General features: G+C 33.0%; 1 protein-coding gene across 1 annotated transcript in view; it reads right to left on the bottom strand.

Annotated features, from left to right (window-relative positions):
- Window positions 1-17,267, bottom strand: part of nonC (serine/threonine-protein kinase Smg1) — a 1,124,353-nt gene that overhangs the window by 686,813 nt on the left and 420,273 nt on the right. Inside the window, exon 28 of the mRNA XM_090398044.1 lies at window positions 5,444-5,584. Coding sequence (XP_090254170.1) covers window positions 5,444-5,584 — 141 coding nt within the window. The remainder of the gene's footprint in view (window positions 1-5,443; window positions 5,585-17,267) is intronic.

Here is a 17,267-nt window from a genome sequence, read left to right as displayed (position 1 = left end):
TTCATTAACTTTACCACAAGCTTTGTGTGTGTGTGGGGGGGGGGGGGCACATTACAAATAATCAATGCTGGATAAGCATAAACCCTGTGAGCCTTTATCACCCACCAGGGGTGCTAAACCAAATTTCAATAATCTCTTTCCTTCACTGCACGAAATCCACCAGGGTACTCAATTAATATGGATAAACTGATAATTTCGGATTTAGAAGATCAAATTGTATTATGTATCAGCTAACACAAACAAAAATGAAGAATAACTTATAACTTAATGGAATGAAGACAGCAAATGGAATGAACTGAACAATTGTTCAGTTCATTCTGCTTGATCTAATGTTCCAAATATTCATCTCAGTTGCAAAGGCAATATCTAGGTAGAAAATAAGAAGTAAAAACAAACCAAACCACACACACACACAAAATAAATAAGTTGAAGATATTAGAATAAAAGCATAAAAAGAGGCACCCATTATGGCTGAGTGTGGGTAGGCATGGCTGTTCAAAGTATTACCACTTCCCAAATCTTAGGAAGTCACAGAACCACTGAAGTTTGGTATAATTTAAAAAAATCTGTTATGTTTGTATTATAACAATGAACAACAGTATTTTTTTTCATTTGATTCTGTATAAGTTCTATAGAGAAGAGTGTTCAGCAAATACACTTGCATGTATTTTTTAAAATAAGAGTGCAAAAAAAAGAATGTAGGTAACGTACGCAAATGTCTATACACAAATGCCAGGAGTAGGAGAAACAAAGCGGTAGAGTTCATTGCCTTGGTGAACCAGCTGGGGCCTCATACTGCAGGCATTAGTGAAACCTGAATATCAGAGGCAGATATACATAACTGATATCGAGTGTAAAAGAAGATTAGTAAAAGAAGAAATAAACATGATGAGAGCAAAACGAGTAATCATCATGAATGACTTTAATTATCTGAACATTCACTGGTCACAGTGAAATCTCACAACAAGAAGGAAACAAATTTACTGAGCTGTTGTGAGACAACTTCCTCAAGCATAAACTTGTCCAACTATTATGATGGGAGGAATGGTGAGAATTCTACTTGGATAAAAAGGTTTTGATAAAAAGGAGGTAACCTATGAGACCAAAGTTGTGTAAGTCTTTTTCCAAATATTGAAGCTGTGTTGCATTTTCTTGATGTTGTATTATATGTCAAGAAAACCAATATTACGTGCTCATGTTTAGGAAAGCATCTCTAATGGATAATTCCAAATAACTATTGTCCAACTAACTGGACAATAATTAATTAGAAATTTTGGATCTTAAACCAGTTTATAATTCCCTTTCTCCAGACTAAAATAAAAAAATTCTTAGATAAAAATCTATTAAAAAGGTAGAGTAGATGATCCATGGTGGATACTGAAGAGGCTAACCTATCTCACAATGGAATACTGTCCAACTACAGTTGGATTACATACAAACAAAGCATCTTTCCATTTTTTGTTTTATAAGTGGCCAGCTGTAATCTTTCATACCAATGAAACAAAACAGAATTTGCTGTTTTATTGTTTTGCTTTCTAGCCCCAGATTGGGGGGGGGGGGGGGAGAAGAGATTCAGATCAGTAACTGCAGTTCAGTAATATTGTATACTTCAGTTCTTGGACACATCATTGTGTCTGATAACTGAAAGTGAGTGGAAATATAATTACCCATCATTTTATGGATTTTATTCCTGATCTCTTTTGTGTTGGTTCATCTGGTCAGTAAACAGGTGTATTGGATTCAGAAATCTTTTTAACCCCAATGATAAATATATCATGCTCAAGCTGGACCCATTTGAAAGTAAACAGATCTCTTGTTGTGGGGTATCTGCAGAAGATACTCAAAGCTTTGTTCTGAGCTTCCTCGGCTGCTTTGCATTCAACAATCTGCTATGGTTTAAGGAACAGCAGAAATTTACTAGATGTTTTGGGTATTACGATTGTGGCAGCATGTATAATACACTCTGTAACAATGTTTAATGTAATAATACACTATATAACAATGCTGCAGAATAAAAATCTACTAGGGAAGGAAAGAAGGCAAGTCAGTTAGTACTATTTTCCATCATGACATCAGTGATGTAGTGCATAGCTGCCCATGTAGAAAAGTGAATATCATGGAAAAATTGTCAATATCATATAAGATCATATCATCAACTTCTCACTTAAACAGTCGGTGCCATTGAGTGAATGTTCTTCAGCATTATCAGCATGTAGCCATTTCCTTTATCCAATGTAGCTGTTACTCTATTATAAAAATTTAGTAAATTACTAAGGCATGACCTCCCCTTCACAGAATTTTGTGCCTATTTATATCCTCCACTAAAAGTAATGAGGTAGAAACTGTAATGTGAGATCATCAGGGTCATCCAGTCAGATATCTGTACCAGGAAGTAAAAGAGATCCAACTGGAAGGAAGAAAGCAGCTGCCTCTATATTTGTAGTGCATGGGACTTGTTGGAATGAGGTATGGTTGTTCACAATGATGATGATGGCTCTCCCCCATGGACAGGTTCATCACCCATCTTATTTATATGAATACCATATAAATAAGATGGGTGATATTTAACCTCTGATATTTAACTATGGGCTTAACATATATTTCCTGCAGTCAAAAGCAGAATGACTTTTACTTTTAAAAGAGGGCTTTAATATCACTGAAGGTTTGATAGTATTCACAACAATTCCATTATAGAAATGCTTTCATAACGTATATCAGTTAAACCCATCTGGCTTTCAACTTTCAATGTTTGCAGGTCTTTATTCATCAACCTTAGATTTTCCCTTTTTGAGGAATTGTGGGGAGCAGGTGTCTGCCCCTTTCTCCTCAAGAAAAATATCCAATGCATCATCAAATTGAACTATGTCCAGGATACTAGGTATTTTAATGGTTTTGTGTTATTTGTAGTGGAGGTGGTGTGTGTGGGGGGGGCACAGGAATCTGTCGTCTATTAATGGGTCTGGAGCCATGTTCTAGATTCTCTGAAGTGTGCTTTCCAATATTTTTTAAAAACTAATGACTTCTGCAGTGGAATCATGTTTGGTGTATTTTCAGAAATGAGGCCACACTCATTTTTCTCTCTGATTCACTTTAAGGAGATCAAGTAAACCACACTGTTTAGGGATGATGTAATTATAAGAAGACATGAGGGTCAGAGAGGTTAAATTTCTACTTGAAACTGTCACTGACCTGTTAGTAATAAACTGTATTTATTACTAACAGGTCAGTGCAACTGCTGCAGTATATTTCCTCTTTGTATCTGATAAGTGATGTTCTGTTTAGTTTTAATTTTTTCAAATCTCCTTTCCATCCATCATTCCACCTTTGGTACACTCAAGAGTAGGCTGGTGGGGGGTTCTCCCTTTGTATTGCTTATATGCAAAATTGTGGTCATTCTCGGACTGCCTGTCACAGCTATGCCATTTTAAACGATGTAAAGGATTTGGGATATCCTACTTTCACTGATATTTGAGGGGTTTGGGGGTGCTAAATGTAAGGAGGATAATCCTGTTTGGAAATGGATGACCATCACTAGGTATGAGGATTCTTCATATAGCTGTCGCTCCTTGGTCCTTCCATGAAGAGCAATCTCCTCATCAGAAATACTGAGTAGTTTCACTCAGTTCTTACTTCTCAAGACTAGTTCCAAGTTTTGTGAGAGAGAGAGAGAGAGAGTAATTGCTATTCCATCACTGGATGTTGCACAAAGGAGTTGCTCAAATTGTTTCTTGACAGCTGCTTTGAAAAGGAGGTCCAAAGGAAGCTTCGTAGGAGATTAGGGCAGGGGAGAGAATCTTGACAATTTTTTCAAATCTCTCCAGATAAAGAAGAAAATAGGATGATATTATCCAGAGTGGATGTTCACGTGTCAAATGTATAATTTATATATAATACATATAGGTATTACTGGGAAATTTCCATGTTACTCCTCTTAAAAACTATTATTTTTACAGCTATTTTGCCTGTTTTTGTTTAGGAGTGTTCCTTAGTTTAAATACATTGGCTTTTTACTGAATAATTCATAGGGTATTATAAATATATTTTAAGGGTAGATATATGCAGACTAATAGAGGAAGAAATTTTGCACATAATTTGTTTGGATGTTAGGATGTCTTTGTTCTCTATGCTTCTGTCGTTTGGGGGGGGGGGGTTCTAATCAAGGTGGGAAGATTAATTAGAAATCCTGGGTATTTTTTTAAATAATATATATATATACATATATATTATTATTACTCTTAAAATACACTTATAATACCTTATGAATTCTTGAGTAAAAAGCCATTTAAAATAAGGGACACTCCTAAACAAAAACAGCCAAAAATAGCTGTAAAAATAATATAATATATATTGTTTATATCTCTGTCCAGTCCATGGTGACTATGATCAGTCAGCTAGTGAGTTTGTTTGCTTGCAAAAGTCATTGATATTGCAATAATTCTCCTTTTCCATGTGGTGGGAATAGTACGCAAGGCTTGCTGTGGTGCCATTTGTTCTAATTTGAGTAACAGAATTCCATTTGGTATTCTGTCAAATGGCTTTGCAAAATCTAGTATTATCTTCATATAGCAATTTCTTTTATCTAACACAGCTATTATTCTATTATAAAAAATTAGTAAATTACAAAGGCATGTTGGCCTTATACAGTATCAGTTTTTTATCCACCTATTCTTGAATTCTCTTTTTGACCAATTTTTCTAGTACTTATACCATATTGACTGAGATACTGATTGGTCTATAATTGCAAGTGCAGTCTTAGAACCTCCCTTTATGCAAGGGGATTATTTTGCCCTCCTTCCATTCCCTTGGAACTCTACCAGAGCTGAGACTTAAATTAAAGAGCCTAGTCATAGGCAATGGCAGTTCCTTTACATATTCTTGCAAAACCCTAACTAATATCCCATCTAATCCCACAGCTGTATTTACATCAAGATTCTGCAATATCCTAAGAAACTCCAGTTCATTAACCTGTTTCTACATCAGTGTCTGTCACATATGTTAAAGCATTAAAGCAGTAACTTCATCTAGGATGATATACCATTGCAAAGTGGTCACTCAGTAACTCAACTATTTTATCTCCTGCTGTCTCCTTGTGACCATCATCACTCATTAAGGTTAATCTCAAATAACCATTCTTCCTCTTACTTGCACATAACAAAAGAACTAATATCTTCTTTCCCAAAGGATTTCCTTTGGGAAAGAAGATATTAGAAATAAGAAAAAGTCTCAAAACAATATTATTGTTAATAATGATGTCTTCATAAAGAAGGAAGTGACCAACATACCGAAAAAAAAAGTGAATAAGAAAGCCTTAAAAAAAAAAAAAAGAATTAAAGTGAAGCAGCAGTGATTATTATTCTCTGATGTGCAGACTCAAATATATAAATATTATTTAAAAAAAAAAAAAAAAATCTTTAATTTGTTAAGTGCACTTATATCAGCATACCTAGTGTTCAGCTCTGACAACATTCCAATATCTACATTTCTGAAGGGCTGATGATCACTCTTGTTATCAGGCTTAAGTTTTTTCATAACTGACAGGCAACTATTCAGCAACACATCCAATGCAGCTTCAGTATCTCCACAGCTAGAAAGTAAAGAAATTTTATTAAATATACAACTATGAAGAAATATATATATATATATATATATATATATATATATATATATTTGTAGCTATAATTCTTCCTAGATAATAGAATCATTTTACAAAGTTTATATCAAAAAAAAAAAAAAAAGTAAACACAAAAGTTCTTATAAGGGAAACAAAAGAGAACATAAAATAGAAGTAATATATTTTTGAGGGCACATGAAAATTAGAAACAAAGAGAGGAAACAATATACTACACCTGGCAAAAATAAAAACTATTTTTGAAGAAGAATTAAATTAAACAGGAAATGAAGCCTATTAACAGAATTCTAATAATAACGACAAAAGATTACTGTATTGTTGGTCTGGACAAGACAGTCATTTTTTCAAGTCATGTTTCAGTAACTGCATTCTAATTAACAATGCATCAGATATTGCTGATCAACCATAGATTGTATGAATTTATGTTTGTGAAGGGAACAACATAATCTTCAGCATAAAAGACTCTGTACTGTGCCATTTTTAAAGGAGTTTTAGAGCTTCCTTAATTCTATTAATTTTTTGAACATAGTTGTGATAGAAAGACCAGGTAATACGTAAAAAACTGGTATCAGTTCATATCAAAGTTATGAAAGTATAGTAGGGTGTTTTTTTTTGTGGTATGTTAATTCATCAAATACAAAATACGGTTTGACTTTACTCCACTATATTCACAAAAGCAATCATCATTATAACAATCTCACTATGACAAACTAACAAAGTTCTGACCAAAGCTCCACATGCAGAATGCTGTACTACACGAAATTCACTATATTAACAGACAATATCACTTATCTCCAGTAGTGTGATATAGCAACTTTGATACAGTACGCTGATGAAGCTCTTCCACTCGGAATTATTTAACTTACATAGGTGGCTTAAATTACACCAATAATCAAAAAGGAAGTTTTCAACCTTCTATATGCTAAAAGCATACTTTGCTCAAAATTTAGTTCAATTAGTTAAGATCATTAATTAGGAGCCTAAAAAGATGCTATAAATATTACTCTTTAAAGAGACCAAGGAAGATTGCACGACTTGTACAAATCTCTGATGGAACCTGTGAGATAATAAATGTAAAACATGTTAACAAAGTACACAACTAGTTTTATTTAAAGTAAAAAGCAAACATTACGGAAAGAAAAACAGCATATTCAAACGTATGATTCAAACATATATATACATACAATAATTAGTCAACTATTAGAGAAAAGTATCACACACGAAAATTTCATCATAAAATGAACCCAGAACAGTATTTTGTGGCACATATGATCCACAATTTCTATCTGGATAATGTGAGGCTTCAGAGTCTAAATTACCATTCATATAAAACCACTTCTATGGAACATGTATGTGTCCTTCCAAAAGATTGTGTGCTCATGGTCAATTCCATGCCATGCAAACCCAGATTTGCGAGCCTTCAGTAACATACCATTAACATTCTAATTCTCTTCTCTGCTGAGTAGTCAATTTGTAAAAAATTTGATATGATAAACTCATGAGGCCTTTATCCCTAGCAGTTGCATAAAAATTAAAAATTCATTGACAGATGTATGTGTTGGCACAAGATTATACAACTCTTCAATTCAGATACACAGAGCATGGAACAATATGCACACTGTGACCCCCAAACTATAACTGCACGAATCAAACAGATCATTTTTATTTTATTTTATTTTAAATACATTTGCAGAATAGATTCAATTTAGATTTCGTTTAATGTGTAATGTCTACTACTATCTACTACTTTCAAACAGGGTGTATGCGTGAGCAGTACTTAGTTTACCATCTGCATTCCTCACAAGCATTACAATGATAAGAATGACTGGCATTTGTTAATAACACTAACATTCATTTGTAATTTATTTATTAATTTTTACACTCATTTGCAGAATGACTGAATTTACATTTAATCTAATATCCAATATCTCCTACTATCTACTACTTTCAAACAGAGTGTATGCATGGAACAGAACTTAGTGCTACATCTGCATTCCTCACAAAGCATTACAATGATCAGAATAACTGACATTTGTTGATAACACTAAAAAATTAAGATCAAGTTTATAACTTTGATGGCTTTGTTATAATTTGATCTATACCAAAAAAAATTTTTCTTTTAAATGTTGATCAATTATCAAGTAGATATACTTAATTATAACTTATCTCCACATATAAAATTTACAATTTTTTTTAAATATTAATATGATTTAATAATGATTCTTTCATTCATAAAATAATCATATAGAAAAAAAATAATAAACTTTGTTAAACAACTGATGATATAACACAACGTGAAATACGAAATTATTTCAAAACTTAATAAACAAACTGTTGCATAAAATAAAATATATAACACACATGCATTAGACAGAATTAAAGAAGAGAAAGTCTCCCCCCCCCACCATTTATATCGCTTTTTCACAGTTCTTTTTATCACTGGCCACCCACCACCCAAGTAATCACTTAATAATCTTCATACTCTTCAATTCAATAAATTCAGCAGCTGCCAGGTTTCAATTTGGAAATTATAAAATGAAACATGACATTAACAATAAAAGCATTAAAAATTTGACACTATGATAAAAATCTTTCTGTGGTTTTTTAAATATTATATGTATATTTTATTGTTGATCTTGTTTTAGTCTGATCATACTTCTTATGAAAATTTCTTCAAAAAATCTCTTCAAATTCTTATGAATTGTCAACTGTAGGTTATGAAAACCTACAGTTGACATTAGTCAGCATTAGTTTACTTCCTCCACAGTGATAGAGTTTCTAACAAATTTTCAAACTGTAACAAGTTTTAATTTGACAGAATTTCCATAAATACAAATCTACTAAACTACAATGGCATTAATATTTATATGGTATTAGTATACAAAATGGACCAAACAAAATACATTATATATAATTTTAGATCATCATCACTTCACACTATGCTCTCTCGAGGAGGAGATGAGTATCCTTCAATGCATTTTGCCACCACCATGATTAATCTAGATCCTTCCCAATGCTTTCAATGACTTTCTTTAGTCACTTTTATACATATTGTTCTCTGTATTACATAAGAGCTTATATAACTTACTTGCTAAATATTTTCTATATAATTCCTTCTTGTCAAGAACTCAACTTCTGGAATGCTTATTTTTTTATTTATTTTTAATACATGCAGAAACACTTCAACATGCAGTCTAGCTTTGCCAATCTATTATTTCTTAAACTGCCACTGGGTCACCGGAGTTTGGTTTTGTTTTAGAAATTTTATTTTTTCTCCACTAATCCTCGTATTTTTCAAATCTTCGTGCTGCTCAAATCTGACTTCTTTTAAAGCTTCTTTCCGAATCCACATTTTCAGATCCTATTTAGATCACATCCTCTTGAAATAACAAGAGAATTTATCTCTTATTATTTCAAATTATTTCACATATTCATTCCACAACCAATTAGCTGAATATTTCATGTAAGAACACTGCGAGAGAACACTAATGGAGACAAAGTAGTTTTAAAAAATTCTAATGTTGGTTTCTATAGTCAAGTTTCCAGATGTATGTGAATGGGTGAGCTAATCTTTAGCTCACCCATTACTAATAAGCTATCAGTTTATCTTCTATATCCTTCCCAATGATGCTTTCAATGATTTTTTAAGTCACAATTATGCCAGATGAGGGGCCTCTTCCTTTCGGCAATTTGAAACCTTGTCTGCAGCCTAGAAGTAGTCTCTCTCTAGCGATGTCTCGAACCGAGAAGCTCCTTTCTGGAAGCCGGAATCCAGGCAGTCTCTCTGACAGCGACTCTGGACCAGGCAGCCTCCTCTTTGACAGCAATTCTGCAACTGAGACCCCTTCTGCTTGCTTCAGTCCCTTTTTATTATGTCTCCTCTGAGACCTCGCATGAAGTGTGGCAACCACCAAAGAATCGGTATGTCCTTCATCTTAAGTTTCAAGTTCAGCACACCTTTTATTCTCCTCCGCTTTCTTTTGATTGCAAGTTGCCAGCCATCGGAAAGTTGTTTGAACTCTTTCTGACTGACTTCAGACATGTTTACACTTAGAGCCTGCAAGCCTTTCTCATACATACGTTTCAATAACAATCTTTCTAATGCCGCCATGTACAGCTTCAGTGACAAAAATATTGCCTTTGTTTTTAACTCTCTAACATATTCTTATTAAAGCAGTATATACAGTTAGCTTCAAAAGAGTTATTTACAAAAACATCTAATACGAACTATACCGAGACAAACAAAGTTTATTTTTTTACAATATTCACATGGAACTTAACCTAAGTAAAAAATCAATGTAATGTGCTTTGGAATATTTAATATTTAAGCTACAATCGAGTTTTTACACTTTGCTTATAATCGTATTCACTCGGCTCACTGTTTGACTTCCGCTGATCCAAATTAATTCATTTACCTGCACTTATAAGAAATTTACTGATTTGACAATTTTAATGAAAAATAAACACTTAAAGCAAATTAAAAATAATGATAAATAAAATATTATGTTTTCAGTTTTAATTAAATTTGTAAGTAAGGAGGAACACACAAAAGATCGACCAAAAATCGATCTGCATTTGACCGGTTAATCGCAATCGATGGATTAAACACTGCTGATATATATGGTATAGGAATACTGTTGGCTTCGTGTCTGGGTTGATTTACAGGACAGTGATTGATTTATAGGAGAGTGGTCAATTATTTTTAATTTATTTTTTTTTTGTTATTATATTATAATAATCTAATAATAACCAATAAATAAATAAATAAATAAAAATTATTGACCATTCTCCTATAAATCAACCCAGATAAGAAGACCCCCCCCCCCCCACAAGACTCCTATATCATATATTAAAGTCATCTCTGAATGTGTGGCAAAAATTATGAAAAAAAAAAAAAATCATTGCTGCCTATAAACCAAACTATAATGCAGTATATCTAAAGTAGTTAGTAAATTGTATGTCTCATTTTTTGTATGTCAAGAGCAAGACATTCTGAGATATTCCTCTTTGGCTATTAAGCCTTCTTTAAGTGTTAACTAAATTTATTAAAATGACTTATCAGAGCTTAATTATGATTTTCTATGAGATCTCAAAAGTGTTGTAAGGTTGCTGCTATTTACATGTAGACAAACATTGTTTATGAAATATGCTGTCACTTACAAGGGAAGCCAAAGTCACCACTATAATTCATGAATAAGTAAATGAACTTCAGTGCATAATAGATTGAATAATGAAGAACTGTTATAATTTCTGGCTGTTTCATTCCAAAATTATAATTGGTGAACTGTCCTGTACTATAAAAATAAGAATATCATTATTTCAAGTATGACTTTAGAAACCAGTACGGCAGTGCACAATAGTGGACAGAATCGAAGTTGTTTAGATGCATTTCCAAGCATACATGAAAGTGAAAAGAACATTATCTGACATTACTAAGTGTTCAGCTGTTCAACAATAAGAAAAGAACAGAAGGAGAAAAATTACAATTTTTGAAGATAGCACAGAAATTAGAAGAAAAATTAGAAATGAAAGGCAGAGCTGATATCCTTTATGAAGAGATAAGTGCTAAGCTTATTGTAGTTATTAATCCATATAGGCTTTATCGATTTCCAGTTCATATAGAAATGAGTTTATTTATTTAGAAAAGTTTGTTTATTTAGGATTTGCAGTCTGATAAGTGATTTCGAATAAAGGATATGCCAATGGTTATTTCTTCTGAAGCTTTCATCATAAAGAACGAAAATTTGTTCTCATTTTGTTCTCAATCTGGAGACATTCACATAAAAAGTTAATACATTCGTAAGTGATGATATAGTTGACAAGCCTAGGGTCATGTATTCAGTGGAGTTTGTTGCTACTTTCATGTAGAAAGGTGATATTATAGAAGTCCTGGATGAAGATAAGATATGTTTTCATCAGTGTTCTGTGATTTTTGTTTGCAAGAAGAATTTGACTATCATGTTGCTGAATTCAGGAATGAATAAAAGTTTCAGTAGGAAGCAAGAAACTGAAACTCCAGAAGCCTTATCCATATAGGATAGAAATGACTGTTGGCTTATAATAACTGAAAGCAAGTTATGTAATAAAGTGTTTTTCATGTTGTTTGAAGTTGTGATGTGAAGAATATATTGATGCTTGCATAGTTAAGTAGATAAATTATATAGATATGATGTTGTACATATTTGTGTTCCTTTGTAAATTAAAGATTTTTATTTTGGATATGAGATGTTTGAAGACTCAATTTCTTAATGGGTAAATGGTTATTGAGTTATTTTAGATATTTATGTGCGATTCTGGAATGAACCGGTATGCAAGGTTAATTAGGAGTTAGAGTCAGTGTCTTCTTTTTAATTGGAATTTAAGAGTTTAAACCACTCAGAGTGTGAGGGAATAAGTAGTGAAATATAAACACCATCTCCCATTCATCATCCTCATCAAATTCCTGATATGTATCCTCAGGGGGTGTACAGGATAGTATGATAGTATTAAATGAAAAAGTTACACCATTACTAACTTCCGATCAACAATTTTCCACCAAATTAATCTGTTATCTGTTAAGACTCCAACCTTATCAGTTCTTATATTTCTGTCTTTTAAGGCTTTTTAATGTATCAACCCATCTACATTTTGATCTTCTCAGTCTTTTTCCTGCTAACCTGGCAAAGAACACTTGTTTTGCTAAGTTTTCCTCTCATTCTATTTAAATGACCATATCACCTGAGATTAGCTCTATAAACACACTCCTGAATGGTAACAATTGCAAGTTCTTTCTTAATATCCTCATTTTTAATGTCACATTGCCATTGATGCCATCTGTTCATTCCACTAATCATTCTCAGAACTCTCATATTTGAGGTCTCCAGTCTCTGATTAAGTGATTTATTCCTAGCTCTCAGATCCATAAGTTAAAATTGGTATAAACACTGTATTGTATACAGCTAATTTAGTGTTTTCATAATTTCGTTCTTGTTCGATATATATTTATTCAGCTGACTTCCTACCATACAAGCTTTACTAATTCTGTTGTCTATTTCCAAATTTAATGTACTATCTTTACTTGTTCTATAGATTCACCATTAAGGAAACAGTTCATGTTTTCAAAGTTTCTGCCTATTTTCATGATCTTTGTCTTTTTATTACTGATTTTCATATGAAATTTATTACAAGAGTTATTCAATTTATTCTGGAAATCTTGCAAACCTGTACTGAATTTATTCAGAAGTATAACATCATCTGCATAAAGTAATAAGCTAAAATTAACATCGCCAATTCTGATATCAGATTCAACACAACTTTCCTACATAATGTGAACCATAGAGATAATGAAGTGCAGAAACAGAGCAGAAAATGTGCACTCTTGTTGCACACCTCCTTCAATTCTAACTGCTGATTTACAGCTTAAATAGAGATCATGTACTGCTCGATATAATGTTCCATTAACACAACATAACCGTAGCATCTTGAACCTTGGCACTTTGTCATATACCTTTTCCAAATCAACAAAACTTAAATGTAAATCCTTGTTACATTCCCAATGTTGCTTAACTAATTGTCTTAAACAGAAAATCTGATCCAGACAATCTATATCTGGATTGAATCAAGCTTGTTCTTCACCAAGCTTCCAACCACAATTTTTCTTAGCTGTTTTTGAAGTATACTTGCATAAATCTTACCAGGAACACTGAGCAGGGAAACACCTCTGCAATTCTCACATTTTTATAAATTTATTTATTTATCGTATGGCTTGTACACATGGTTAAAAGACAATAAGATATAATACAAGAGTATAGATAAGATACACACATATATGATTAAAAAAAAAAGAAAGTCTACATTCAGGCAAATACAAATATGAAATTTATGACAAGCATCGGACAAAAGATTAGTCATATTTTAACATTTAGGTTTTTGATCCAGTTGATTGCCTCTGGGGATAGGTCAAAGATATCCTTAAAGTCACCTGGATATGCTGTCAGCTCACATTCCTGTACTATATGGTAAATGGTTTGGGTCTTGGCTCCACAGGGACAGTGGGGGATTTGGTATCTTACCCTACTTTGAAAGTAGGTCTCCACGTACACCATGGCCTGTACGAATCCTATTAGCCGTCGTCCATATATTCCTGGGCAGGTCAAATCCAGATGGTTTTTGGAAGATGTTTATGTGATTGTGAACTTCAGGTGATACTGCTTGGGACCACAGTACATCCCACCTACTCATTTGTTGAGGTTTGGCATGTTTCAGCCTCAGCCCTAAGGGGCTGAGGCTGATTCCATTAATAGTCTTTCAAATTTATACTTTCACCATTACAGCCACTCTGGGCTTGCAGACCATGCTCTGGATACACGCTACAGAATATGGTGGAAGAAAGCCACAGTAATACACCGCAGCAAGTATAAATTTGAAAGACTATTAATGGAATCAGCCTCAGCCCTAAGAAACATGCCAAACCTCAACAAATTTGGAGGCATGAGACTGCCCCAAATTTGGGAGACGGGGGCACCATCAGGACTTTAGGAAAAACAGTAGTTTCCTCGCTTCTACCTAATTTGCCGTTTTTAGAGCCTGCATGCACGTGTCTTAATCTTATGTTCCCATGAAGATGGCAATGTGACATTGTCGAAATATAGGAAGTATATATTAAAGTTTATTTTAATTCATATTCCAGTATATGTTGTGAATTCCTTAAGTTATTTAGTAAACAACTCTGATTTGTTTTAAAACATTCTTAAACACTCTTCTTTTCAATATGGAATTCAATTTTACCCTGCTCAAGACTAAGCAGTAATCACTTCCTATTTCAAATCCTCTATATACTCTTATCTTTATGTTGTATGTTAAATATTTTAACAATTCCTTTCTCTGATCCATATTGACTGAATAGATTCAAAATTAATAATGGAAAAACTCACGTAAAAAGATTATTTAATAGTATAATTTTTGCCTAGTATAATCGTTTAATTTAATAGTATAATATAATAGTATAATTTAATAGTATAATATAATAGTATAATTTAATAGTATAATCTTCAGTACATTTTAAGCTCAAATTAAACAATAATTGACAATTCCAAAATTCCTGTGACACACAGGGGAAAAATTATACTATTAAATAATCTTTCTATGTGAGTTTTTCTGTTATTAATTTTGTATTTATGTCTGCTCATGGTTTGCTATTATTAAAACTTTCTGAATAGATTGTTGTATATTTATTACAGTAAATCCCATTTAACTGAAGGTTCTGTAACCAAAAATTTTCAGCTGCTCTTTCTCACTACCAAGTAAGCTGGAAAGACAGAATAAAATATGCCAAAAACCAGTTATACTATATAGCGTAGGTAATATTAAGCCATAATTTCCCTCTTACGTATCTTAATTATTGAAACTTACCATATACTCAGGTGTTATTTTTCAAAAAAGGGAAAATATAGACAACTGGTTGAAACAACAATCTGTATAGAAATTGGCTGACTTAAGCAACCAAGGCTATGAGGCCTATATATTATTGTCTCGAGACAGGTTAATTCACCTTCACGTATAAAGTCCATTTCTTTGCATCTCAAACAAGATTTAAGTACAGGTCTTTCCAACTAAGGGGAGAGTTGAAAATGACTGGGCTATGGAGATTCCTTCAAAAATGCTACATACAAACCAACACTCAGTCTCTTATGCTACACATACAGTGTATTTGCTAGTCATTGAAGTGAGATAAATTTTTAGCACACTTAAAGAGCCAACATTGTAAAATACATTTCTCAATAAAAAAAAAGGAAACAAAATAGCTTTCTTCCCTTCCAGATGCAGTAATGACATGTCTACCAGCTGGCTCATTATTCAAGGTGCTAATAGCATTCACACCATTATCCTTCCCAACAGAGCAGTATACTGAAAATGCATAGCCAATACAACTCGTATAAAATAGACAAAAGACTGCATAAACATATTTCTTCTACACAAGAACATAACAAAAATATTTCTATCAGCTATATCTGAGATACATTTCCATGCCACTTTCAAATCACAGATCCACATTGCAACTGTGTTCCGTTCTATAAAAGATCAGCTTTGTCCTCTTTAACATTCTAGATCGTATAATGTGATCTGCCTGCAATTTAGCCTACTCTGCACCAAGAAGACTGTTAAGACCCCCCCCCCCCCCCCCAGAATATTAAAAGCAACATTTCCTATCATTGGAATGGCAAGTCAGGAGTTCACACTATGTTATGAATAATCCTTCATGCAAGATATGAAAGAAGACCATACTGTATAAAAGTCACAGCAGGACTGAGAGATTATTTTTAATATTAATATCATCAGTGACAGTCACATGAATTTGTCAATGATCCAAGAAAATATCACCACACAGCCCTATTATAAACTTGCAGAAGAATTGGTAAATGTAACACGTAAATAAAATTGGCATTAATCAGATGAAGACAAAAACAGGTCAGAACTTGCTAAATAATAAGTACAGAATGTTATTTTCAGGCAATAAGAATCATGGAAAAGAAGAAGTAACGATTGTATTCAATACCAAACATGAAGATAAACTTCTTGATTGGAAGGCAGTTTCAAGTAGAGTTATGTGGGCAAACTTCAAACTAGGTACATGGACAATGAAACTTATTTGTGCCTATGGTCCCAGAGAAGGTTCTTCGAAGAAAGAAGTGGATAAATTTTTTGAACCATTAGAATAGGCATTTAACATAAAGAAAATAGAAAAAGTGGTCCTTGTTGGAGATCTAAACAGCAGAGTAAGAAATGAATCCCACCAAACACACAAGAACATTTTGGGAAAATTTGGAGAGAATTTGAAAGTGCAAAACTAATAATAATGGTAAGTATTTACTGGACTTCTGCTCAGGACATGAGTAGTCATTACTAACACCATGTTTCATAATAAAGATGTGCACAAGTTCACATGGGTAGAAGACACAAAAAATTAGAAAAGCCTCATCGACTACATCATTGTTGATAGTGATAATTTCATGCTCGTTCAGGATACAAGAGTGGTGTACAGAGGATTTGAAATTGGAAGTGACCATTACTTAGTATTAAGAAGAACAAAAATGAATATCACACTGAAAACAACAGAGATTTTACAATAAATTGTAGACAACTAGTTTTCAAACTGCTTCCAATATTATTGACAAAAATTGGAAGCAGTTTGAAAACAAGAACCAAACCTTGAAGTATCAGTGGCAATTCTGGATAAGACATTGATTGATTTTAGCTAGGAAGGTATGTCGTGAAATTGTCTGCAAGAATAGAAAAATAAGAAATCCATGGAGGACACAAGAAGTTAAAGAAGCAGTCCTGGAAAAGAAGAAAGCATACCAAAAGTTCCTAGCAAATAAGTTAGGACATGCCCTTAAAGAATATAGAGAGAGAATATAAGAGAGCTAAGCTGTGTGTAAAAGTAACAAAAGTCATGGGAAGACATAGAAAATAAATATCAGGAAGATGGCAAAATGTTCTAGACTATTGAAGATGCTTAGAAATGGAGGAAAGAGTACTGTAAAAGGAATGAAAGGTGATCTGAAAACTGAAGATAAGGAGATCCTAGATGTCTGGAGTAATTACTTTGAAAGACTGTTAAACGAACCAAGCAGTGAACCATACCATAAAATTTTCAAGA

Source organism: Typopeltis vanoorti, chromosome 9, assembly GCF_054136105.1.
Source record: "Typopeltis vanoorti isolate ZY-2024b chromosome 9, IOZ_Tvanoo_1.0, whole genome shotgun sequence".
Lineage (NCBI taxonomy): Eukaryota > Metazoa > Arthropoda > Arachnida > Uropygi > Thelyphonidae > Typopeltis > Typopeltis vanoorti.
The sequence above is the reverse complement of the archived record's forward strand: the minus strand, read 5'-3'. Positions and strand labels throughout refer to the sequence as shown.